A 25270-nucleotide genomic window follows, 5' to 3' on the forward strand; every position below is an offset into this window, starting at 1 on the left:
CATATGCCGATGATCTATTATTTTACATAACTAATCCAGTCATATCTCTACCCAATTTAATATCAGAGATCCATAAATTTGGAGAACTTTCCATGTTTAAAATAAACATGGACAAATGCGAGGCTTTAAATGTCAATCTCCCAACAGTCACTGAGAAAAACCTGAGAAGAAACTTTCCGTTCAAATGGAATGATCGTCACATCACATATCTGGGTGTTAAAATTACTCCAAATATCAGAGATATATTTGCCACCAATTACCCTCCAATGCTAGATGCTCTATCCTCAGATCTGAAAAGGTGGGACAAGCCCCAGTTTTCCTGGTTGGGACGTATTTCCATTATTAATATGAACATTATGCCGCGTCTCCTCTATCTCTTCCAGACTCTCCCGGTACAAATCCCAAACGCATTCCTCCGCAAAACATAGATGGTCTTTGGTAGATACATCTGGAAAGGGAAACCACCTAGGATCAAACGTCAAATTTTATTTAGAACCAAATCAACGGGAGGCTTAGCAGTCCCGAACGTGAGCAAATACTACTACGCCGCAGTACTAACAAGACTGATAGATTGGCACAGGCATGGAAACATTAAACAATGGGTAGGAGTAGAACAGAGGCTCACTAATTACCCGCTGATTAACTTACCCTGGTCGTCAGTAGGTCCCAGAAATGACTGGTCAACATCCGATCTGGTGCTTAACACTCTACGAGTGCTATCTAAAATACGGTATATGCCAGATGTCTCTCCATGGCCCACCCCGTGGACACCCATTTGGGATAACCCGGAATTTACACATGGCTGTATGGAAGGTTACCTACGCCACTGGAAATCTGATGTCCCAAATAAAACTACTGATTTTTGCAGAAATGGTAGGTGGCTATCACTAGAAGAGCTACAGCATATTTATGCGAACAATAAACTAGATTGATGGGGCTTCAATCAAATTAGACATTTCATAAGATCCACTGGTTTACGGCCCCCTCTGGTAAGAGACAGTACGGAGTTTGAAAGATTGTGCTGGGCTGCCGAACCCTTGCATAAGACACTCTGACTGATTTATGCTATAATAATAGATAGTGACATGGACTCACTTCCATATCTTGCAGCATGGGAAAAGGATCTGGGGGTATCTTTTAGCAGGAAGCAGAAAATCTTAATGTGCACCTACGCACATAAAACCTCCATCGCGTCACGAATACAGGAGATTAATTATAAAATATTAACAAGATGGTACTATACACCACTTAAACTGTCAAAAATCTACCCTGACAGAGATCCCACATGCTGGAGATGTAGACGAAGCCAAGGCTCCATAACACATATATTATGGAACTGCCCCCTTATAACATCCTTTTGGCATAAATGTTATTGTATGACAGCGCTCCTCTTCTTAAATCCTTATACCTAGAAAAGATGAACACATCTAGACATAGTGCATTACTGTTAATTATCAACTGTTCCTTTATATAACACCCATCAAGTGCCAATCTTGTGTTCACTCGTGCTCCAGTGCATAAATTCCACCAATCTCAAAGCAAGATATGAGCTCACCAGATATATGCCACCTCACAAACCAGGTGGGTCTAGCGTGTAAGATATTCCACTGCGATCAAGCGTTTTCAATTTTCAAACAGGTAATTTAATCCAATTTCCTCAATAAAACAATGAAAAACACATAGCATAAAATCCTTTAAAAAAGAGAGAAATTCCTGCGCTATAGTGCACACTCACATAATCCTCATTAGGTTCTAGGCATGTAAGGTAGGTCAGGCTCCTGTCTCAGTGATGCACCCTTAGTCACGGCGTCCCGCTTTCCATAGAGTTGGCCTCACTGCGAACTCAGATGTGCCCGGCCACTGCTCGTTCTACTTCCTGCTTCCTGTGACGTCAGACGCTCCCCGCACCGCCTTACGCGTTTCGTCCCCTAGGACTCATCAGAGGCTGACGTCACAGGAGCGCCCGACGTCTCTTATCCCCAAACCAATGTGAATGCGCATGTCACTTCGTAATCAATTTCCGCTCTTGCGCAATGAAGTCCGTAATCACTCCACTGGTTTTTACGTATATCCGTATACTTCCCCACTGGGCATGCTTTTTATCTCCCAGTCTGTAACCCGACTCGGACACCGCAAAACGCTAGCCTAATTTATGTATAGGATGATTAATCCTGGTTCTCCTGCCCTCTACTGGTTGATGGGCTAATTGCGGTTTGTACAGTTTAACATTGCTAAAATTTAAAATTAAAATACATGCGCCCATACTGCTTCTTAAATGAAATTTCTTGAGAAGAATTTTTCTTAGTTTTAAAACATTGCCTGTATACAGTGATCCCACACTTAGAGGGCATGAAAACAGTCAAAGAAGCCCTCGAGTCACAGGACGAGCTAAAGACAGCGCAAATAGATTTCATTATGCAATTATTGGATTACGCACTAACACACAATTATTTTTGGTATGAAAAAGATTATTACTTACAACAGAATGGATGCGCAATGGGAGCGAAATTCGCACCATCAGTAGCAAACATTTATATGGATAGATGGGAAGAAGAACTGTTATTGGGGGAAGGAGCTGAAAATGTAATTTTGTGGAGCAGATTTATTGACGATCTGTTTTTCATATGGAGGGGCCCAAGTCAATCTTTGGATGCATTCTGTGACAAAGCTAATAAGCAATGGGCCCCAATAAAAATCACCTTCCATAAATCCCCCCACAAGGTGGAATTTTTGGATTTAGTTATTAAAAAGGAAGAAAATAAATTGCACACAGTAACGCATTTTAAAGCAACGGATAAAAATGGGTATATCCCACTTGGAAGTTGCCATCACAAAAAATGGTTGGAAAATATTCCAAAAGGACAATTTATGCGCATTAGGAGAAACTGCTCCGAGGTAGGGGATTATAGAAATCAAAGTCAGATTCTGATCAATAGGTTTGTGGAGAAGGGATACAGTGGGAAGGACCTGGAATTACAGATGGAAAAAGTGGCAGGATTGGAAAGAGCCCAGCTATTGACAAATGGGGAAAATGGAGCACAGGGGAGGAATAGGGAATTTGATCTACTGATGGATTACAATATGCAATATAGGGAAGTGGAGGCCATTGTCAGAAAACACTGGAACATATTGCAACTAGATGGCACTCTTAAAAATGCCATTCCAAAAAAACCTGGATTTATATACAAAAGGGCCCCAAATTTGAAATCAAGACTTGTGACCAGCTTTATTAATCCTCCACCGGTGAGGATGGGAAACTTATTGGGCCAAAAAGGTTTCTTCCCATGCAGAAAATGCAGAGGCTGCAAGGAGGCACAACCACTGAGGGGGGAAAAGTTTAGATCCAATAACAGTGGGAGAGAAATTACATTGAAACAATGCATCACTTGTAATACCAAAGGGGTTATATATTTACTCAAATGCCCATGCAACCTAGAATATGTGGGGAGAACCACTAGGAAGCTATGTGAGAGAATTCGAGAGCATGTAGCTAATATTATTAAAGGCCTTGCAACTCACAATGTGTCAAACCATTTTCGGATATTCCATAATAATGATCCCAGTGGATTAAGATTCATGGGGATTGAGGCACATACTAAGAGATGGCGGGGATCAAGCCTGGTCAGGGATATATCACAAGCTGAGGGAAGGTGGATATTTAATTTGGGCACTTTGGTTCCAGGAGGGCTCAATGTTGAGTTCGACCTAAACTGTTACATCACTAACGATCTATAATGGGGGAATTACTCCTTTGTTGCCTGTTGGGAATACTAAGATAAGCACTATCTGAAAGGATGGTTGTTAGTCAACAAAGAAGGGAGACTATGTATGTCAAGCTGGGGTTCCTATGAGCCCTTTTCCTTTATGTGGACAATACATTCCCCCCCCTCCATCTAATATTAATAAAGGGGACACATAGGGGATAATCCCAGATAAGGGCACAGGGGGCCCCGTAATACCTGGCACGGCTATTAGGAACCCCCCTCTGGTATGATGGCAGAGGCCAGCATTGGGGCACAATAATTACAGACAGTTGAGTGTGGAAGTTGAGAATTATGTGGCCCGAATTCACATGGGAACCAAGGGCCAAGTAGTATATTTTTTTGGGGGGTCAATATATGGTTGAGGACCACATAGGGGTGGGAACACGCAGGGTTTTGAGTGTATAGTAGGGGCCACAAAATTCTCCCCCCATATAGTGGAATGGAGTATGTAAATGGGGGCCACTAAGGGACACCCACATAGAGATGTGTATGGAATGTAATATGAAGCATGATAGGCAGACAGATAATGGATATGTTGGATGGATCTAGCGATGATCAAGTGGGTACTCAGTGCACTTTGATGCACCCTTGAACGATCGGCAGTTGGATGGTTAATACTGGGAAAAACCGAGAATCCAGAAAAAACAGGGTGAAAATAGATATTTCAATTGTATATATAAAGTGAAATCCGCTGTTCTAGGATAGTGCAATGTTTTAAAACTAAGAAAAATTCTTCTCAAGAAATTTCATTTACGCAAAAAAAAGTGGGATCAGCGCATCACCAGGCCGCCTCTGAATGGCTTCTGCTCAGAGATGCGCTGAGCCCCCCCAGAAACTGCAAACGCACCTTGAACCCAAACAGAGGCTCTGCATATACACCAAAGGAAAACTATTAAGTGGGAGCAGCTGACCAGAAATAAATCAATCAAACATAGCAAAGAAATGAACAGCGCTACTTAAAAACAGATGAGTGCTTACCTGCAAAAAAGTGCACACCCCACTCATGGGATTCAAATACACAATGAGCATACACATGACCTGTCTACCAGGTCATGTGTATGCTCATTGTGTATTTGAATCCCATGAGTGGGGTGTGCACTTTTTTGCAGGTAAGCACTCATCTGTTTTTAAGTAGCGCTGTTCATTTCTTTGCTATGTAAGAAATTTCATTTAAGAAGCAGTATGGGCGCATGTATTTTAATTTTAAATTTTAGCAATGTTAAACTGTACAAACCGCAATTAGCCCATCAACCAGTAGAGGGCAGGAGAACCAGGATTAATCATCCTATACATAAATTAGGCTAGCGTTTTGCGGTGTCCGAGTCGGGTTACAGACTGGGAGATAATAAGCATGCCCAGTGGGGAAGTATACGGATATACGTAAAAACCAGTGGAGTGATTACGGACTTCATTGCGCAAGCGTGGAAATTGATTACGAAGTGACATGCGCATTCACATTGGTTTGGGGATAAGAGACGTCGGGCGCTCCTGTGACGTCAGCCTCTGATGAGTCCTAGGGGACGAAACGCGTAAGGCGGTGCGGGGAGCGTCTGACGTCACAGGAAGCAGGAAGTAGAACGAGCAGTGGCCGGGCACATCTGAGTTCGCAGTGAGGCCAACTCTATGGAAAGCGGGACGCCGTGACTAAGGGTGCATCACTGAGACAGGAGCCTGACCTACCTTACATGCCTAGAACCTAATGAGGATTATGTGAGTGTGCACTATAGCGCAGGAATTTCTCTCTTTTTTAAAGGATTTTATGCTATGTGTTTTTCATTGTTTTATTGAGGAAATTGGATTAAATTACCTGTTTGAAAATTGAAAACGCTTGATCGCAGTGGAATATCTTACACGCTAGACCCACCTGGTTTGTGAGGTGGCATATATCTGGTGAGCTCATATCTTGCTTTGAGATTGGTGGAATTTATGCACTGGAGCACGAGTGAACACAAGATTGGCACTTGATGGGTGTTATATAAAGGAACAGTTGATAATTAACAGTAATGCACTATGTCTAGATGTGTTCATCTTTTCTAGGTATAAGGACTCAAGAAGAGGAGCGCTGTCATACAATAACATTTATATCGTAAACGGTGGACTTTTGATAGCGAATACTCTACAGTATTGATTTAAAGGAACAGGTTGAACAAGTGGGCGCAGTTTGCATATAACATAATCCTTTTGGCATAAAATTGAACTGCTCATTAAAGAAATGACAAACAGAGAAACACCATTCTCTTTCCAATTCTATCTATTGTACTGCAATGACTGGAGTATGAAGTCCTTCAAGGGTTCGGTAGTCAGACACATTCTGAATGCTGCAAAAACGCTGCTTATAAGAGCATGGGGAACCACGAAAATACCAACAATATCGGAGATGGTTAAGGAACTAGATTTAATCTATGACCTAGAGAGCACAGTTTTCGCTATACAGGGTAGATCGGAAAAATTTTCTGACATATGGAGGTTATGGTCCTTTTACAGACACTCTGAAGAATTCAAACAGATACTTGAAAGGGAATAGCTACGGAAACCGGAGGAGCCACTTTGGCCTTGATCCGACCAACAAATTCTCCCAACCTTTAATAGTATTATTAGCATCTAGTGCAGACTCTGAGACCCATGGTTTTCATGTTAATGTTATCTTTTTATAGGTTCAAAAATGTTGACTATTTTCATAAGGGGAAGGGCTAACCCAGCACTTTTAGAAGGCCCATGATAAAGAATACAAAAGGTTATAGACTGCTTAGCTAAGAGACCTTTTTAAACGACGGAAGGACTTCCCTACACTTCGCTACAATAATCGAGACAAGAACTTTCTATTTTATGATGTTTCATACTTGTCGGATGTAACAACTTCCTTTTACTGTACTGTTCCTGTCTATATTTTACTGTCAACCACAATAAAGAATTAAAAAAAAAAAAAAAAAGTGAAATGTATAATAACGTTTTATAAAACATTAATAAGAATTTTACTAAAACTATACCTAACCCTACTCTCACACAGAACCCTCCCTGTACCTACCCCTAACCCCTAGACCCCCCTGGTGGTGCCTAAACCTAAGACCCCCCTGGTGGTGCCTAAACCTAACACCCCCCTGGTGGTGCCTAAACCTAAGACCCCCATGGTGGTGCCTAAACCTAAGACCCCCTTGTGATAAGCATTAATAACGTTTTAAAAAAATATTGTGCTGTTTTTCGTTTAAAAATAATGTTTAAAAAAATTATAAATCATTAAATAATGTGTAATCATGAGAAGCAGTTCTAAAACATTAAAAGTCTCTGGGCGCCGCTTTTAAAGTTATTTTTCTCCGGAGCCCTTTTTTCCTGTTGGGCGCCCATTAAACGACATTTATTATGGGAGTGAATGGCGGCGCCCTTTTTGTCCACTTGCCTCATGCGCCCAAATTTACTGCCTCCAGGGCGTACACCCATCTGCCAGGCACCTTCATTCTAACCCAGCGGCTGAATGTGCCAGCACAGTCACGTCTTGTAGGCTACATGCATGTAGTACCACTTTGATATCCACCAGGGCTGCCAGTAAAAAATTGCATGGTGGGCTATAGTTTTGAGCACCTCATTTGAGTTTACACTGCTCACTGTGTTTCCATCTGGTAGCGTTAACTTTCCCCAACTTCCTGTCATGTCAGGAAGTGAGTAAATCTCGCTAACATTAAAGCCTTAGGCCCATCTCCTTCACTTGCAATTACACAAGCGCTTTGTACAGCAATCTCCGGTGCATTTTCCAGCCCGATTTCTACGTCAATGGGAAGCGCTGTATAATCTACTATTATAGAAGTTATTTCGCCTTCTCCTCTTTGTCAACATCAACAGATAGGTTTTGGCCGGAATTGGGTCCTGCTCCCTGATTTTGTATTATGATGAACATTTTACACCCTTTCTGTTATTTCCAGGAAATTGACGAATGTCTCATCCAAGCAAAGGATCGTAGTTACGATGCTCTGGTTCACTTTGGCAAACGAGGCCTCAATGTGGCAGCTACAGCCGCAGTAACAGCTGCAGCAAAGGTAACTAAGGACTCTCTCTTACTAATGGGTACCTGTGAGTGTTCTTATAATACTGTATGTCTGCTGTATATGTACTGTGGGGTAAGCTCCATCCAAACAACTAAGAATACAGTTGAAATAAATATAAATACAATAAATAAATAAATATATAAATATAAATAAATATAAAGGAACTAGCTTGTCAATATATGTTAAAGTAGATGTAGTGACATATAGTAGAATGCAGTAAATAATTCAGAATATCCACATTTATGGTAATTATCCTGGTTTCAGCATCAGAAACACTTCCTACATCTAGATATTGCCGTATGTCGTTATGTAGCCCCGCCTTCCCAGTGATGCTTAGCCTAGCCTGTTTAGCTATGTGAGATTCTCCTCCCAGAACATTCTGGGAGACCAGGCATTATTATCACTGGCTTCGGAATGCTTAGAAACAAACATTCTGCAGATATGCACCTGGCAGGACTTAAGGTGTCGCCACCTAAATAAATACATTTCAGAATGTAAATCAGGGAGAGGAAAGATTTTACAATGGGCAAATGCTGAGTAAATAATCTATAAATGAATATTGTAAAAATAGTAAGCAGTTTTATTCATTACAATATTTTCACTACTGGTCCTCTTTACATAATGTACTGTACGTGGTTAAGGGCTTGTCTCCACTAGCCGCTGCGCGCAGCTGCGAGATGTGCGGTGGCACTTGAATCCCAGAAGCTGTGCCATGCACGACTATGGGATTCGCTGCCTCCCACACGAAAAAATGCTGCAATGGCGGCAGCATTATCCTCTATGGCAGAGTTTCCCATTGCAATTTGCTTGCAGGGAAACTCTGCCCGATTTCCACTGTAGTGTGTAGTCCTGTAGACTCATTCACATGTAAATTAGAGTGATCAACTGAACACTAGCTACAATTATGCAACTGATTTTTTACACCAAACCATCAGTAGACTAAAAACCATCAGTAGACTAGTCTAAACTGCTTAGTGAATTGAGGCCAATACCAGTGATAACTGAATATTACTGTATAGCAGAGATGTCCACACTTTTTCGGTTTGCTAGCTAGTAGCTACTTCAAAAACTACTAATTGAAAATGATCTATCAGGTAGAATCTAACTATGGATGCAAGCCACAACTGCAGCACAAGCACATCACTCAGGCAGGCGGTATGGGTTCTACTCAGAGTCCTTTGAGATATCCTGGTAGATCACTCCCTACCCAATGGACACCCCTGCTGTATAAGATGGTTTGCTGTATGTAGGAAATGCAAACATTTTAATTTTCCTACTTGACGGTACAGTAATTTAATGGATTAACACCTACTGCTTAATTTTCACCTCTGGCAGCAATAACTAGTATAATTTCAGCATGTTGATTATAAGTGCTTTTCATAATGTTAAACTAACTTATTTAATAACTGTAAGACAGTAGGAAAACAGAGGCGCAAGCAGGACAAAAATGGATAAAACCTTTAAATTTTGCTTGGAGGAAGTGGTGGACTTACCTCCATAAAGCAGACACGGAAGACTGTCTGAATAGTAGCAATCACATTATATAGTACCCCAAAAGTGCAACGCGTTTCCAGGGGCGTAACTAGAAATCACTGGGCCCCCCTGCGAATATTTGGATGGGGCCCCCCCCATAGGTGCCAAATAATCGTAATGGGGCAGCGTTTCACTGTAAATTAATTGTAAAGTGGGCAGCATTTTACCAGACAATCGTAATGTGGGCCAGAAAATCGTAATGTGGGCAGAGTTCACCAGAAAATCGTAATGTGGGCCTTTAGAAAATCATAATGTGGGCAGAGTTCACCAGAAAATCGTAATGTGGGCACCAGTCACCAGAAAATAGTAACGTGAGCAGCAGTCACCAGAAAATTGTAACGTGGGCAGCATTCACCAGACAATCGTAATGTGGGCAGCGTTCACCAGAATATCGTAATGTGGGACAGAAAATCGTAATGTGGGCAGAGTTCACCAGAAAATTGTAACATGGACAGCATTCACCAGACAATCGTAACTTGGGCAGTGTTCACCAGAAAATCGTAATGTGGGCCAGAAAATCGTAATGTGGGCAGCGTTCACCAGAAAATCGTAACGTGGACAGCATTCACCAGACAATCGTAACGTGGGCAGTGTTCACCAGAAAATCGTAATGTGGGCCAGAAAATCGTAATGTGGGCAGAGTTCACCAGAAAATCGCAATGTGGGCAGCAGTCAACAGAAAATCGCCATGTGGGCAGCAGTCACCAGAAAATTGCAATGTGGGCATCAGTCACCAGAAAATCCTAATGTGGGCAGCAGTCACCAGAATATCGTAATGTGGGCAGCAGTCACCAGAAAATCCTAATGTGGGCAGCAGTCAGTCACCAGAATGTCGTAATGTGGGCAGCAGACACCAGAAAATCCTAATGTGGGCAGCAGTCACCAGAAAATCCTTATGTGGGCAGCAGTCACCAGAAAAATCGCAATGTGGGCAGCAGTCACCAGAAAATCGCAGTGTGGGCAGCAGTCACCAGAAAATCCTAATGTGGGCAGCATACACCAGAAAATCGTAATGTGGGCAGCAGACACCAGAAAATCGCAATGTGGGCAGCAGACACCTGAAAATCGCAATGTGGGCAGCAGACACCTGAAAATCGTAATGTGGGCAGCAGACACCTGAAAATCGTAATGTGGGCAGCAGACACCTGAAAATCGTAATGAGGGCAGCAGACACCTGAAATTCGCAATGTGGGCAGCAGTGACCAGAAAATCGTAATGTGGGCAGCAGACACCTGAAAATCGTAATGTGGGCAGCAGACACCAGAAAATCGCAATGTGGGCAGCAGACACCAGAAAATCGCAATGTGGGCAGCAGACACCAGAAAATCGTAATGTGGGCAGCAGACACCTGAAAATCGTAATGTGGGCAGCAGACACCTGAAAATCGTAATGTGGGCAGCAGACACCAGAAAATCGTAATGTGGGCAGCAGTGACCAGAAAATCGCAATGTGGGCAGCAGTGACCAGAAAATCGCAATGTGGGCAGCAGTGACCAGAAAATCGCAATGTGGGCAGCAGACACCAGAAAATCGCAATGTGGGCAGCAGTGACCAGAAAATCGCAATGTGGGCAGCAGTGACCAGAAAATCGTAATGTGGGCAGCAGACACCAGAAAATCATAATGTGGGCAGCAGACACCAGAAAATCGCAATGTGGGCAGCAGACACCTGAAAATCACAATGTGGGCAGCAGTGACCAGAAAATCATAATGTGGGCAGCAGACACCTGAAAATCACAATGTGGGCAGCAGTGACCAGAAAATCACAATGTAGGCAGCAGACACTAGAAAAAAAAAATGCACCTGTGAAAAAAAAACAATTCACTTACCTGACAGAAGTCTTCTCCTCTCCAAGCATCTGGCTCGCAGCTCCCCGAGTCCTCCTGCAGCACATCTCCCGCGCTGACAGGCAGAGTGCAGGGCTACGGCAAGATGGCTGCCGAAGCCCTGTACTAGAGACACAAATAGTCTCCAGTGTAGGGCTTCTTCGGCGGCCATCTTGCCGTAGCCCTGCTCTGCCTGCCGGAGACTATGCAGGCTGCTGGTGGAGCGGGGCTGCGGGGAATGAACTGGCGCAGCGTCTATTTAGATGCTGCGGCCAGTTGAGCACCTTGCTGGGGGGTCCAGAGCAGCGCTCCCCCCACGCACAGTGAGCGGGCCCCAGAGCAGCCCCGGGCGGCCGGGCCCCCCTGCGGCTGAGAGAGTCGCATCCCCGGTAGGTACGCCGGTGGTGACAGCCTTTCCTCCTCCGGGCCCCTGACTTGCTAGGGGCCCCCCTGCAACTGCAGGGGCTGCAGGGTCTATTCCTACGCCCCTGCGCGTTTCGCAGGCCAAGCCCGCTTCATCAGGCAATAAACGTTGGGTCAAACAGAATTTCAGCAATAGCAGGTGTAGCGCCTCAGGGCTTGACTGAGGCACTACACCTGCTACTGCTGAAATTCTGTTTGACCCAACGTTTATTGCATGATGAAGCGGGCTTGGCCTGCGAAACGCTTGCACTTTTCGGGTACTATATAATAAATGTGATTGCTACTATTCAGACAGTCTTCCGCGTCTGCTTTATGGAGGTAAGTCCACCGCTTCCTCCAAGCAAATTTTAAAGGTTTTATCCATTTTTATCCTGCTGGCGTCTCTGTTCTACTGTCTGACCGTGTCCACCCCTGGTGGAGGGGTGATCTACCCCTTTCTGATCTACAGAGAGCGACTTCTTAATCCTGAGTGAGGACAGGTCTAATCTCCTCACCTGCTTATACAGTGGTTGCCTATATGGTAACCCACGTTTGTGAGTATACTCTTCTCACTGATTATCTTTACTTTATTTATGCTTAACATACTACACTATATTGGGCTCCCGGTTTCTCTCCACTTTATTTATGAACTGTAACATTTGTATAGCGCTTTTCTCCTGTTGGACTCAAAGCACTCAAGAGCTGCAGCCACTGGGACGCGCTCAGGAGGCCACCCTGCAGTGTTAGGGAGTCTTGCCCAAGAACTTATTGAATAGGTAGTGAGCCGAGCCAGGAACCCTGGTCTCCCATTTATTTATGAAGCTTTTTCTGAATGTTAAAGAAAATCTGTAATGAAAAAACTCCCTTTGGGGGTACTCACCTCGGGTGGGGGAAGCCTCCGGATCCTATTGAGGCTTCCCCCATCCTCCTCGGTCCCACGGCGGCGGAGAAAATCCTCCCGGAACGGCGGCGATGTAAAGATTTACCTTTTGTCTCCAGCGCAGGCGCAGTATCGGCTCTTCCCATGGAGATAGGCGAAAATAGCTGATCTCCGTCGGGCCGTTCTACTGCGCAGGCACAGGAGACTTGCGCCTGCGCAGTAGAGCGGACCTGACGGAGATCGGCTATTTTCACCTATCTCCGTCAGAAGAGCCGCAACAGCACCCCCGCTGGAGCCGGGAAAGGTAAATATTGCACAGGCTGTCGGATTTGTCGCCTGTGCGTTCCAGGGGCTGCAGCGAGACCGCCATGGGACACAGAAGGACGGGGGAAGCCTCAATAGGGTCCAGAGGCTTCCCCCTACTGAGGTGAGTACCCCACAGGGGAACTTTTTTTCAGTACAGGTTTTCTTTAAAGTGAACCTATGTTTTTTTTGTATAGATATTTATTTTAATTTCACTAGTCAGTCCTGAAATATTTACAGATGAGCATTTTTTTCCTGCTAAGTTATTAATGAAAATAGCTATTCAATTACCAGTACCTCCTGTGTTTTCTGAGGTTAAAGTGTATTTCTAAGGGGAAAAAAATGCCCCTACAGGGTATTTACCTATAGAGGTTTCCACCGTCCTCTACCAGCCCATTCCAGCACTGGAAGCCCCGAAGTACCGTTTTTTTTAAGCATGCTCAGTAACACGGACCTGCTCGGGCTCCAGGCAGAAAAGCCGAGCCTAATCGGGTGTGTGCTACCGTGCATGCGCAAGCCGTCTTCACCTGCGCAGTAGCACAGACCCATTAGTGCTTGGCTTTTTCCACTAGAGCCCGAGGGTTTGTGCTACTGTGCAGGTGCAGTTCACCCATGCCACGGGGGACTCATCGCTCGATTGGCCTGACAGAGGAGGATAGGGAAAGCACCTCATGAGGTAAGTATTCAAAAAATGCTGTAGCAAACCTCACAGGTGTGCTTTAATGGTCTGCCGTTTCCTTCCTCAGTGTATCCAGCAGCTTCTCAGATCATCATGTGACTTTTCTCACAGCTACAGCAGTTAGCATGTTTTCCTCACAGCATAATCTGCTATCATGCTTGCTAATGCTAGGCATACACTGAACAATTTGTGGTTGATCATGTGACGATCAGTGTCTTGCAGATATTGCTCATTTACCTGGTCTACCACTTTGCATCAGTAGATGTCAGACATGTGGGGTATTAGAACAGGTGAGGGATGGTTGAGTAGGTGTGAGGATAGGACATTAAGGGTGGATGAGGAATGGATGGGTGGGTGAGGGTCAGGAGATGACATGTGAGGTGAATTGGTAGATGTGGGGTGGTTTATTAGTTGATTAGTTGATGGCAAGGAGGGGTAACATGGAGGTGGAAGGACAGATGAGGGTTGGGTAGGTGAGGGGTAATTACATGTGAAGTAGACACAAGTGAGGGGCAGACAAGTAGGTAACAGTCAGGATAAGTGACATGATAGAAAGGTAGATGCAGGATGCTTGAGTAGGTGAGATTCTGAAGAGTTGAAATGCGATATAGAAGGTTACAGCAGGTGTTTGTGGGGAGATGACGGTCAAAAGCTGTGACATGGAGGTTGAAGGATTGGTTTGTGAGTGAAGGTCAAGAGAGAAGACCTGTGAGGTAGAAGGAAAAGTGGAGGATAGGTGGGTAGGTAAGGGTCATGATAGGTGACATGGTAATGGAAGGGTAGAAAAAGGATGATTGGTTAAATGAGGGTAAGGAAAAATGAAATGTAAAGTGAATGGTTAGATGAGTAGTAGGTGATGGTCAGGAGAGAAGGGGGTGAAAGAACATATATGGTGGCTGGTACATTGGGAGGGAGATAGAAGAGAGGTCAGGCAGTAACCCTGTTTAAAATGGTGCAGATCTCTGCTCTTCAGTCTTTCTGGGTACCAAATGCATCTGTGCTTGTTTATATGTTGCATTTTGTACCAATAAACCTTGCGTTAATGATAAAAAAAGAAGAGAGGTCAGGCAGCAGTAGATGAAGGGTGGATAGGTATCAGGAGAGTTGATGTGGGAGATGGAAGGATAGATGAGGGATGGGAGTGTAGGTGAGGATCAGGAGAAGTAACAAGGGGCTGGTAGGTGGATTGAAGAGACTTGGAAGGACACACAAGGGTCAAGAAAGGAAGACATTAGTGGTGGAAGGAGAGATGAGAGTTGGTTAGGTAGGTAGATCAGAAGTGGTGGGATGGTCACTGCACATAGTGGGATAGGAGAATAGAAGAGGGATATGTGGTTGATGGTCAGTTGAGGTGACATGAAGGACAGGATAAATGGATGTCATGATGTATTACTGGCATTGTCCACATTTGAGGGCTGGAGTTCAAGCTTAAGAGTTCAGCTGAGGACACAAATCTATGTGAGATATGTGCCTAGGCCACCTATCAGATACATCAATGATCAGAATGATGACCAGGCCTGTAGTTATTCATAGACTACTTTCAGTTGATGGTATATTGCATGGCATATTGTTGTATTTCTGACCACCAATTATGGCACTAATGCTTGGCGTTAATTATAGTTCCCAGGCTTCCCGAGTAATTTCATCTCGCCCACATAGTCTTTGCAGCTGGTACTGACTCAGGGATAGAGAACTCACAGAAATTGTATGTAATGCACCACAAATAATGTAAAAAATGCTCAACTGATAGCACTGCAAAGTACAAAATCCCTTTCTGAAGCAGAAGGTAATTTCAGGACTTCACTTCCAGAAAAATGTCCTCAAATCAAGAATATGACACAATTCAGGGCACATGAAAGAGCCAAACACATACATTCTTTATACTCTTGGGCCTTAGGCCTAACGTGCAGCCAGAACTGCTCTTTTATAGCACACTAAGGGCCTGTCGTCTCTATAAATATCTGATAGGTGGGCTGGACAAGGCAGATCAGTTGCCATATTTACTGTATTTCCTTTTAAACAATTCCAGCTGACTGGCTTCTCTGCTGATCTATTTGACTGCAGTAGTAGTAATCGCTAGATTGTAAGCCTTTGGGCAGGGTCCTCCTCCTTTTGTGTCCTACCTGATCTGGCACCTCCATTACTGTGAACCCATGCTATGCATCTGAGTGAACCTAACTTGCCTAATCTCCATGCTCCCATCCAGTGACTGACTAAGCATTACCTTGTACTCATACTGTGCTGTGTGATCTGGTTTTCTTGTATTCCTGTATTGTCATATTGCTGTATGTCACCCCTAAATATTGTCTGTAACCTAAATTAATGTCCAGCGCTGCGTAATATGTTGGCGCTTTATAAATACAATAAATAATAATAAAATAATAATAATAATAGTGTCTGAATAACACCAGAAACAAGCATGGAGCTAATCTCGTCAGATCTGGCAATAATGTCAGAAACACCTGTTCAGGGGTCTGTGGCTAAAAGTGTTAGAGGCAGAGGATTAGCAGGGTAGCCAGGCAACTGGTATTGCTTAAAAGGAAATAAATATGGTAGCCTCCATACATCTCTCTCTACAGTTCTCCTTTAAAGTTAAATACCCACCAGCATATCATAGTGAGATGGATCTGGGATCTCTGCCGCCAAACGTTTGTACCCCGATTCCTCTGGGCGAATCAGGAAATGGAAAGGAACAATCATTTACAAAACCGGCACAAGTTAGTAAGATCGTTTCCACCCTCAACGATTTGATCAGACATGACAGCCAGTCAAAAATGAACGATCGCTGCGGGTGGCCTGCGTCGCTAAACGTCATTTAGCAATTCTTTCATTAAACAATGTTGCGCTACATAGCGAAAGAAATAGTTTGTCGTGCAAAATCCAGCTGGGCACTGCACATGCACTGTTCCGGGCCGCACCCCTCCTCCATCATGCTCCCATAGATGGGATCGTTCTGCACACGTGCAGTTACAATTTTAATGAACTTAGCATAGGCAGAACCCTCCCAGCCATGGTAGTGCATGAAAAAAGTGGACACACAGATGTTAGTGTGTTCAGGCCTACAAAGATTGTGATTTTCCAGGTGGGGACAGAGGGGAGGGGGGCCCAGTAGGTTAGCCCAGTATGGGGCCCAAAAATTTCTGATGGCGGCCTTGTGTAGTTGAACCTCCCATCCCCTCTCACCACCTTAATTGGCAGAAGGACAGACTGCAGCTTGGGCCCCTTTTTGGCACTGTCAGTGGGCCCCAGATTCACTCAGGCCCCATACAGTAGTCCACCTTGTTATGCCCTGAAGGCGGCCCTGCTGCTACAGAGCAAATAGACAACAATCTGCTGGGCATTAGGAATTAGGTAATGGTTTTTAATGCGTTTTTTTTTTTTATGCATTTTTTCACCTCGTGCACTCTTTAAAAACGTTCAATTTAACAGAAAGGAGTGGAACAGATTAGAATGGATGCAAATGGATTTTATTTAAATCAAAAGTATCCAGTCACATTAGTACATTCTGCCCATTCCGACAAGTCCTGCACTACTTTTCCAGATTGGCCGGCCGAAGTGGATGCCGATGAAAACTGATGGAATCAATGGTAGCCTATGAGAATGGACGGTGTCATAGAGCACATCTCGCAAGTTTTTGCTCACCTGTCGCTGTCACGTTTTTGTTCTCCAGGAGGAGAAGCGTTGGTGTACAGATCCGAGCCCCATCAGAACCATCAGACTCCTATTGGATTGCATTGCAATAAACCAATGCAAATCTTCCCTGGTTTGAGGGAGAGTTCCCATTGGTTTGTTGCAATCCACTGGAGGGGCCTCAATGCTTCTGCTAGGGCTCCAATCTGTATACCGACGCTTCTCCCATGCAATAGACCTAAGTGGCAGTGTGCAGTGGAGGAGGAACGTGAATGAGATGGTGACATGTATATCGAGTTGATGGCAACATCATGCAGAACAGAAAAAATGGGTGACAAACTGATGCCCAATGTAACAAGCTGTTCCGTTAAATGAAAAACGGATCAGTTTTTACAAGATCAGTCTTTCATTCAGGTGTGAACCAGGCCTTAAAGCAGGGGTCCCCAAACGTATTGGGTCGAGGGCCGGGTCAACATACTTCAGACTGCTGGGGGGCCGGAACATATATAAAATGATTTACAAGTCTTTACGGGCCAGACAGTGAAGCATACCCAGATGACAACCTGCAGTCCAATTGAACAACAGTGTCACCTGATGTGGAATTTGATTGGAAACCAGCAAACTACTGCTTTCTGGCTTCATTCTATATGCGGACCACCAATATTTAAAGATGTAGCTGACTGCATCTATAATACATTTTGTGTGTGGGGGCCACATTCGGCCCGTGGGACTTAGTTTGAGGACCACTGCCTTAAAGAGACACTGAAGCGAACTTATTTTCCCCATTTTACCTTATAAGTCGCTTCAGTGCTCTCAAGCCAAGTAATCCGCCGTGTCCCCGACGCAAAACGAGCGCTGCAGAGCCCCCAAATCCATCTGCAAATATCCACGACCAACTTGGTCGTGGATTTTGCTGTGCTGAAGGGCAGAGCTTCCAGCTGTAGCTCTGAGAGGGTGAGGTGAGAGGGGCGGGGAGAGGCGGCGATTGACGTCAGGAGGGGTAGAGCTTCCAGCTGTAGCTCTGAGAGGGTGAGGTGAGAGGGGCGGGGAGAGGCGGCGATTGACGTCAGGAGGGGCAGAGCTTCCAGCTGTAGCTCTGAGAGGGTGAGGTGAGAGGGGCGGGGAGAGGCGGCGATTGACGTCAGGAGGGGCAGAGCTTCCAGCTGTAGCTCTGAGAGGGTGAGGTGAGAGGGGCAGGGAGAGGCGGCGATTGACGTCAGGAGGGGCAGAGCTTCCAGCTGTAGCTCTGAGAGGGTGAGGTGAGAGGGGCGGGGAGAGGCGGCGATTGACGTCAGGAGGGGTAGAGCTTCCAGCTGTAGCTCTGAGAGGGTGAGGTGAGAGGGGCTGGGAGAGGCGGCGATTGACGTCAGGAGGGGTAGAGCTTCCAGCTGTAGCTCTGAGAGGGTGAGGTGAGAGGGGCGGGGAGAGGCGGCGATTGACGTCAGGAGGGGTAGAGCTTCCAGCTGTAGCTCTGAGAGGGTGAGGTGAGAGGGGCAGGGAGAGGCGGCGATTGACGTCAGGAGGGGCAGAGCTTCCAGCTGTAGCTCTGAGAGGGTGAGGTGAGAGGGGCGGGGAGAGGCGGCGATTGACGTCAGGAGGGGTAGAGCTTCCAGCTGTAGCTCTGAGAGCGTGAGGTGAGAGGGGCTGGGAGAGGCGGCGATTGACGTCAGGAGGGGTAGAGCTTCCAGCTGTAGCTCTGAGAGGGTGAGGTGAGAGGGGCGGGGAGAGGCGGCGATTGACTTCAGGAGGGGTAGAGCTTCCAGCTGTAGCTCTGAGAGGGTGAGGTGAGAGGGGCGGGGAGAGGCGGCGATTGACGTCAGGAGGGGCAGAGCTTCCAGCTGTAGCTCTGAGAGGGTGAGGTGAGAGGGGCAGGGAGAGGCGGCAATTGACGTCAGGAGGGGCAGAGCTTCCAGCTGTAGCTCTGAGAGGGTGAGGTGAGAGGGGCGGGGAGAGGCGGCGATTGACGTCAGGAGGGGTAGAGCTTCCAGCTGTAGCTCTGAGAGGGTGAGGTGAGAGGGGCGGGGAGAGGCGGCGATTGACGTCAGGAGGGGCAGAGCTTCCAGCTGTAGCTCTGAGAGGGTGAGGTGAGAGGGGCGGGGAGAGGCGGCGATTGACGTCAGGAGGGGCAGAGCTTCCAGCTGTAGCTCTGAGAGGGTGAGGTGAGAGGGGCGGGGAGAGGCGGCGATTGACGTCAGGAGGGGCAGAGCTTCCAGCTGTAGCTCTGAGAGGGTGAGGTGAGAGGGGCGGGGAGAGGCGGCGATTGACGTCAGGAGGGGCAGAGCTTCCAGCTGTAGCTCTGAGAGGGTGAGGTGAGAGGGGCGGGGAGAGGCGGCGATTGACGTCAGGAGGGGCAGAGCTTCCAGCTGTAGCTCTGAGAGGGTGAGGTGAGAGGGGCGGGGAGAGGCGGCGATGTGCCGCGATTGACGTCAGGAGGGGCAGAGCTTCCAGCTGTAGCTCTGAGAGGGTGAGGTGAGAGGGGCGGGGAGAGGCGGCGATGTGCCGCGATTGACGTCAGGAGGGGCAGAGCTGAAGCTGAAAGCTCTGCCCCTTCCAGGAAATGCCGGCCAGATTGCTCCCCGGGGATTTGGGGGCTCTGCATCGCTCGTTTTGTGGCAGGGACGCGGCCCATTACTTGGCTTGAGAGCACTGAAGCGAATTATAAGGTAAAATGGGGAAAATTAGTTCGCTTCAGTGTCTCTTTAAGAGGAACTATAGTGCAAATAACATAATTAATACAATTGCTTATTTTTTTACAATATTCATGTATAGATTATTTGGTCAGTGTTTGCACATTGTAAAATCCTTCCTCTCCCTGATTTACATTCTGAAATGTATCACTGTTGGTGACATCTTTTGTTCTGCCAGGTGATCTGTGCAGAATGTTTGTATATTGAGACCGGTTTCACTCTGCAAACTAGTGGCAGCGATGCGGTGCATCCACATCGCAACGCCAGAAAGAAGGCTTTCAGGGAACACAGCATTAGTACACAGTGTTCCCTGTCTGACCACCAGGCAAGCAGGAAGTGACATGCGCTTGCGATCACTTCCTGCTTCAGGGTATGTGGAAGTGCACAGAAGCGTATTGTAAAAATACGTTTGTGTATGCACTGCAAGACGTCAACTTTTAAGTAAAAAAAAACTTGTGTGGCCATAGACTAACATGACTTCCGAGCCGAAGCAGATCGCCGCGGATGCTGCACAGTAACATAGTTCTGCGCTGCGCTAAGATTAGGGACTTCCGGCGCAGCGTACCGCATCATTGCATTAGGGTTGCATTAGGCTGCAGTAGCATTGCGTCAATGTGACGCACCGCATCGGTGTGAAGGGCCCTGAGAGTTCTATGCACAGAGGGTAGATATTGCTTGCTTGGCAGTTTGAAAAGCCGTTGTTTCCCACAATGCAGCAAGGTTCACAGACAGCAAATTGTCAGGACCATGGTCGTGACATCACACTGTGGTAGGGGTTTCACCACAATATCAGCCATACAGACTACCCTGATGATCTATTCGAGAAAAGGTAAAGATTTCTCATGGGAAAGGGGGTATCAGCTACTGATTGGGATGAAGTTCAATCCCTGGTTAACCTCCCTGGCGTTATGATTATTTGCGGCGCACGGCTGCGTGAGGGTTTTTTTTTGCCTATTTTTTTTTTTAACATGTAACTAGCCTAGCGCTAGCTACATGCTTCCCCCCTCCCTGCGGCGTCCGCCCAGCATCTCCGATCGCCGCCAGCGCATAATCCAAACAGGAAATCCAGTTCTGAATGGGATTTCCTGTATGGGCTTCCCCCGTCGCCATGGTGACGATCGCGATGACGTCATCGACAACATTGACGTCGTGACGTCAGGGGGAGTCCCGAACCACCCCATAGCGCAGCCTGGCGGTGATTGGCCAGGCTGCGCAAGGGGTCTGCAGGGGGGGCTCTCTTTCGCGGCGGGTAGTGGCAGATCGGCAGCTGGTGGTGGCGATCGGAACAAACACGCAGCTAGCAAAGTGCTAGCTGCGTGTTTGAGAAAACAATTATGCAAATTGGCCCACCAGGGCGTGAGCAATCCTCCGCGGCGGCATAGCCCGAGCTCAGCTCGGGATTACTGCCAAGGAGGTTAAAGTTCCTCTTTAGAGGCAGAGCATGAGCACAGAAGTCAGGCAAGTGGCTTTGTCTATTAGAGAAGATGGCAGCAGGGGCGTAACAATAGACCCTGCAAGGGATGCAGCTGCAGGGGGGCCCAGAAGCTTCAGGGGGCTCCGTGGGAGGAGGAGTTTCTTTTGCTTGTCCTAAGAGACTGACAACTAAGGGTATGGAGAAAAAAAAATCTGCTCTCTACACAATTGTTCTAATGACTGCATCTGCTCAGCCACTGATCCAGAATCATACAAAGTTTTGCAGACACAGATTTGTAGACAGTCCCTATTCAGTGTTCAGCAATGTCAAGGGGGGCCCCCATCCAAAGATTCACAGGGGGGCCTAATGAGTTCTAGTTGCGCCACTGGATGGCAGCCTCCATATTCCCTTTATTTCAGTTCACTTCAGTTTCCTTTTTTTAAGCAAAGTGTTCCCATTCATTACTATGATAGCTGATATCCTTTATCAATAACATTAGTATTCAGCAGCGGCGCCCCAGCAGCAGGGGGCGTAACTAGTGGGGCGCAGCCCGTGCGATTGCACGGGGCCCAGAACTGTGATGGGTCCAACTACTAACCTTCCCTTCCTCTGATACAGGGGACTATCCTTCAGACCAGTTGTATTTGTGGCTGCACTTGTTATGGGTGTGAGGATCATGATCGCCACACTTGTTTATGACACTTGTAAGATGGGCCTCCAGACTGTGAAGGGAAGGCAAGGGAAGGGGAGTGAACATTGGGGGTCACATCAAGGTTTCGCTGGGAGGCCCCATGAGTTGTAGTTACACCACTGCCCAGCAGCCTTGCTATTAGGCTTTGCTTTGCTTATGGATCCCCTAAATCTGCAGCTCTCTAATGATGCCTTTGGGAATCTTCCCCAGGTAATTGAGCACCTGCTTACGCTCAGCAGCATGGACCATAAGACAGGGCAGGTAACTGGCTTTGCCACTTGCTCACCTGGCAGGACTTGCACTGACCTGCCCTGCCTGACTCTGCCCTCTGCTGTGTGGTGGTATTGATGATTGCATTAATGTGTTAGCTTTGTGGTGGCTAAGTGGTTTGCATGCTTGGCTTTCAGCACTGGTTTCTCAATACTAACTGTTAGCATGGACTTTGTATGTTTTTTGTGTGTTTAAGGATTTACTTTGAGTACTCAGCAAGTTACAGTTAAGGGCACCTGAAGTGAGAGGGATATGAAGGCTGCCATATTTATTTCCTTTTTAAACAAAGTTGCCTGGAATCCTGCTGATCTTTCATTCATTAACCACTTCAGGACTCAGCCTTTACCCCCCCTTAAGGACCAGCACTGATTTATAAGATCTGTGCTGGGTGGGCTCTACAGCCCCCAGCACAGATCAAATACCAGACAGAGCGACCAGATCGCCCCCCTTTTTTCCCCACTAGGGGGATGATGTGCTGGGGGGTCTGATCGCTCCTGCCTGCGTGTGGCTGGCGGGGGGGGGGGGGGGGGCACCTCAAAGCCCCCTCCACTGCAGGATTCCCCCTCTCCCTCTCCTCCCTCCCTGCCCTGGAGATCGGAGGCTGCCCAGGAACTGTGGCCAAAAGTATAAAGCCATGTACACATGCCAAATTAAAGTTGGCTAAGGGGACCTTTATCAACCGACTTAGCCAATAATCTGGCTTGTGTACAGCGGCCCCCTGACAAGCGGCCACCGCTCGGCTAGCGATCCGCCAGTTCATCAACTCAGCTGAGTGACGGGCTGATACCTTTGTCCTCACACTTTCCCCACCCACTTGGTGAGATAACGTCTGTGTCACTCGATCGGCCCTCCGTCCCGCCCTTCCACATTGAAACAGTGTGCGTAGTTAGCCTTCAGGCTGACTGCACTTCTGTACAGCCCTTCAGTGTTGACTGAGGGATTAGGTCCTGACCCCCGTCGGGTGACATCAGTCAAGAGTGTGTACAGATAGTCAGGTAAGCCAGGCAACTTGCATTGTATAAAAGGAAATCGATATGGCAGCCTTCACATCCCTCTTAATTCAGGTGTCCTTTAAGTTAACTTGCCTATTATTAGCATTAGAGACAGTGCATGAGTGTGGTGTGGAGATTGGATTGTGAGCTTCATTGAGGTTCCTGCTTGTAACAGCAGCAATGGAACATGAAAACAGTGCCGTACGTCACCCACGCGTTGTGTCGCATACGGTCATTAAAAAGTATTCGTCACTGTTAACGTGCACATTTTGCGGTAATACACTGCATGCAGTGTATTACCCTGCTGCAGCCCGTTATACCGCACTGTACCTGCCACACTGTGAAGGTCTCATAGACAGTGCATTGCAGTGCGCCAAACCGCATTAGAATGCGGCCACACCGCAACGCACCACTGCAAACCTAGTATAATGGGGGGCTAAACCAGTGTATATACGTAGCTTCACCACTTCACGACCACCCATAGGCACCGGAAAGTGCAGGCCCCCCCTGCAGCACCCATGGGTGCATTCCCATCCTCTGCCCTGCAAAACAGATCGTTTTAAAATGTCTGTTTTAGACTGAAAAGTGTTAAAAACGGATGTTTAAAAATGTTTTGCAGGAAGAGGTTAAATTACAAGAGTAGCTGATCGCCATGAATATTTTTGCGGATAGTCTAGTTATTTCCATTTCTTCTGTGTATAAAGGATACCTGAGGTGACATGTGACGTGATGAGATAGACGTGTATGCACAGTGCCAAGCGCACTTTTTTTCTTTCTCTGCCTGAAAGGGTTAAACATCAGGTATGTAGTTTCAGTCTGGGTCATGACTGGGTCGGACTACAGTGGAAACCTCACTGATTAGGAGTCACAACCATAAAACATTTTCCTGGCAGTAAATGGCTTCTGAGAACAGGAAATAGATGATAGGTAGATAGTTCATAGATTTTAGCTCCAGGATACTTCAATGAAGGTGTCTTTGAGCAGAAACAATGAAACCGTAAAAACGTAAAAAGTAGATTTAAATATAAAATAAAACTGTGGGGTATCTTAAAAGGTCATTTCTAGGAGACGGAAGATGGATGCAATCGTTTATCTCATCAGTTTATTTTCAACTCGGGGTGTCCTTTAAAGAAAAAGTTTGACATTTACCTCAGTAGGGGGAAGCCTCAGGCTTGTCCAGTCTTCTTTCGCCCCTCCTGCGCAGCTCTGGGACCCTCTACAATCTTTAGCATTAACATAGAACATTGCTCGCTGAAGCACTCCCCTCTGTGTATGAAAGTGGCCGCACTGCTCATGCACAGAATACGGCCTGCACAGTAGTGTGGAGCCGCTTGTGCATGACTTTTCACTCCGTGCATGAGTGACTCTTTGCTACTGCGCAGGTGTGGCTGTCCATGCGCCTGTACAGTGTGGCTGCGCCCATACATGAAGGGGAGCGCAGTCACGAAGCAGAAGAGGGTCGCGGCCAGTGGCGGAAAAGTCCTAGAGGATTGGGGGAACCCTCTAAAGCAGGGGTCCCCAAACTTTCTCCGTCAAGGGCCAGGTCAACATACTTAAAACTAATGGGGGGCCGGAGTACACATGATATGATGTAGAAAACATTACATTGAACCTAGGTAGTGTAAACTATTACCTGTTTACACGTGCAGCCCTTTTATCTCCCATTTAACCAAAGCAGATATTATGCCCCCAATATAACATCTGCTGATAGTAAAAAACTTTTTCGCCAGACAGTGAGGCATACTGAGGGAGCAACCTGTTGTTCAAGTGGACAGCATTGTCACCTGATGCAGAATTAAATTGGAAGCCAGCAAATGACTGCTCGCTGGCTTCCCTGTGGATTGATGGTGCCAGCACTGCTATTCTATCTGCGAGACACCAATATTTAAAGATGCAGTGGACTACATCTATAAGTACAAGAAGGTTGAGGGTGAGCATGTGCACCCTATAGAAAGAAACACAGAGACAACGGGAGCCCAGATAGTGCAGTACGTCACAGAGATTGATGATTAAATTAAATGGGGTTGAAATAATACTCACAAAGGCGGGTTGCAGAAGGGCAACTGACCACTGCAGGTAGGTGGAGATGCACAAACCCGACTCCACTCGGGGTACCAGGAGGCCTGGCGAAGGTCGTTCTCTTGAAAAAACTCTTACACACTGG

The 25270-nt window shown here is 46.5% G+C and overlaps 1 protein-coding gene across 6 annotated transcripts in view; it reads left to right on the forward strand.

The window, feature by feature from the left end:
* Positions 1-25270, forward strand: part of REEP1 (receptor accessory protein 1) — a 183959-nt gene that overhangs the window by 93854 nt on the left and 64835 nt on the right. For 4 of the 6 annotated variants that reach the window (XM_068275332.1, XM_068275342.1, XM_068275364.1 and 1 more), the window contains exons 5-6: positions 7679-7792; positions 22055-22105. In XM_068275332.1, the coding sequence (XP_068131433.1) occupies positions 7679-7792; positions 22055-22105 (165 nt within the window). The remainder of the gene's footprint in view (positions 1-7678; positions 7793-22054; positions 22106-25270) is intronic. The other 2 variants (XM_068275352.1, XM_068275380.1) reach the window with 1 other exon arrangement.

The sequence above is a fragment of the Hyperolius riggenbachi genome, chromosome 1 (assembly GCF_040937935.1).
Source record: "Hyperolius riggenbachi isolate aHypRig1 chromosome 1, aHypRig1.pri, whole genome shotgun sequence".
In the NCBI taxonomy this organism is placed as follows: domain Eukaryota; kingdom Metazoa; phylum Chordata; class Amphibia; order Anura; family Hyperoliidae; genus Hyperolius; species Hyperolius riggenbachi.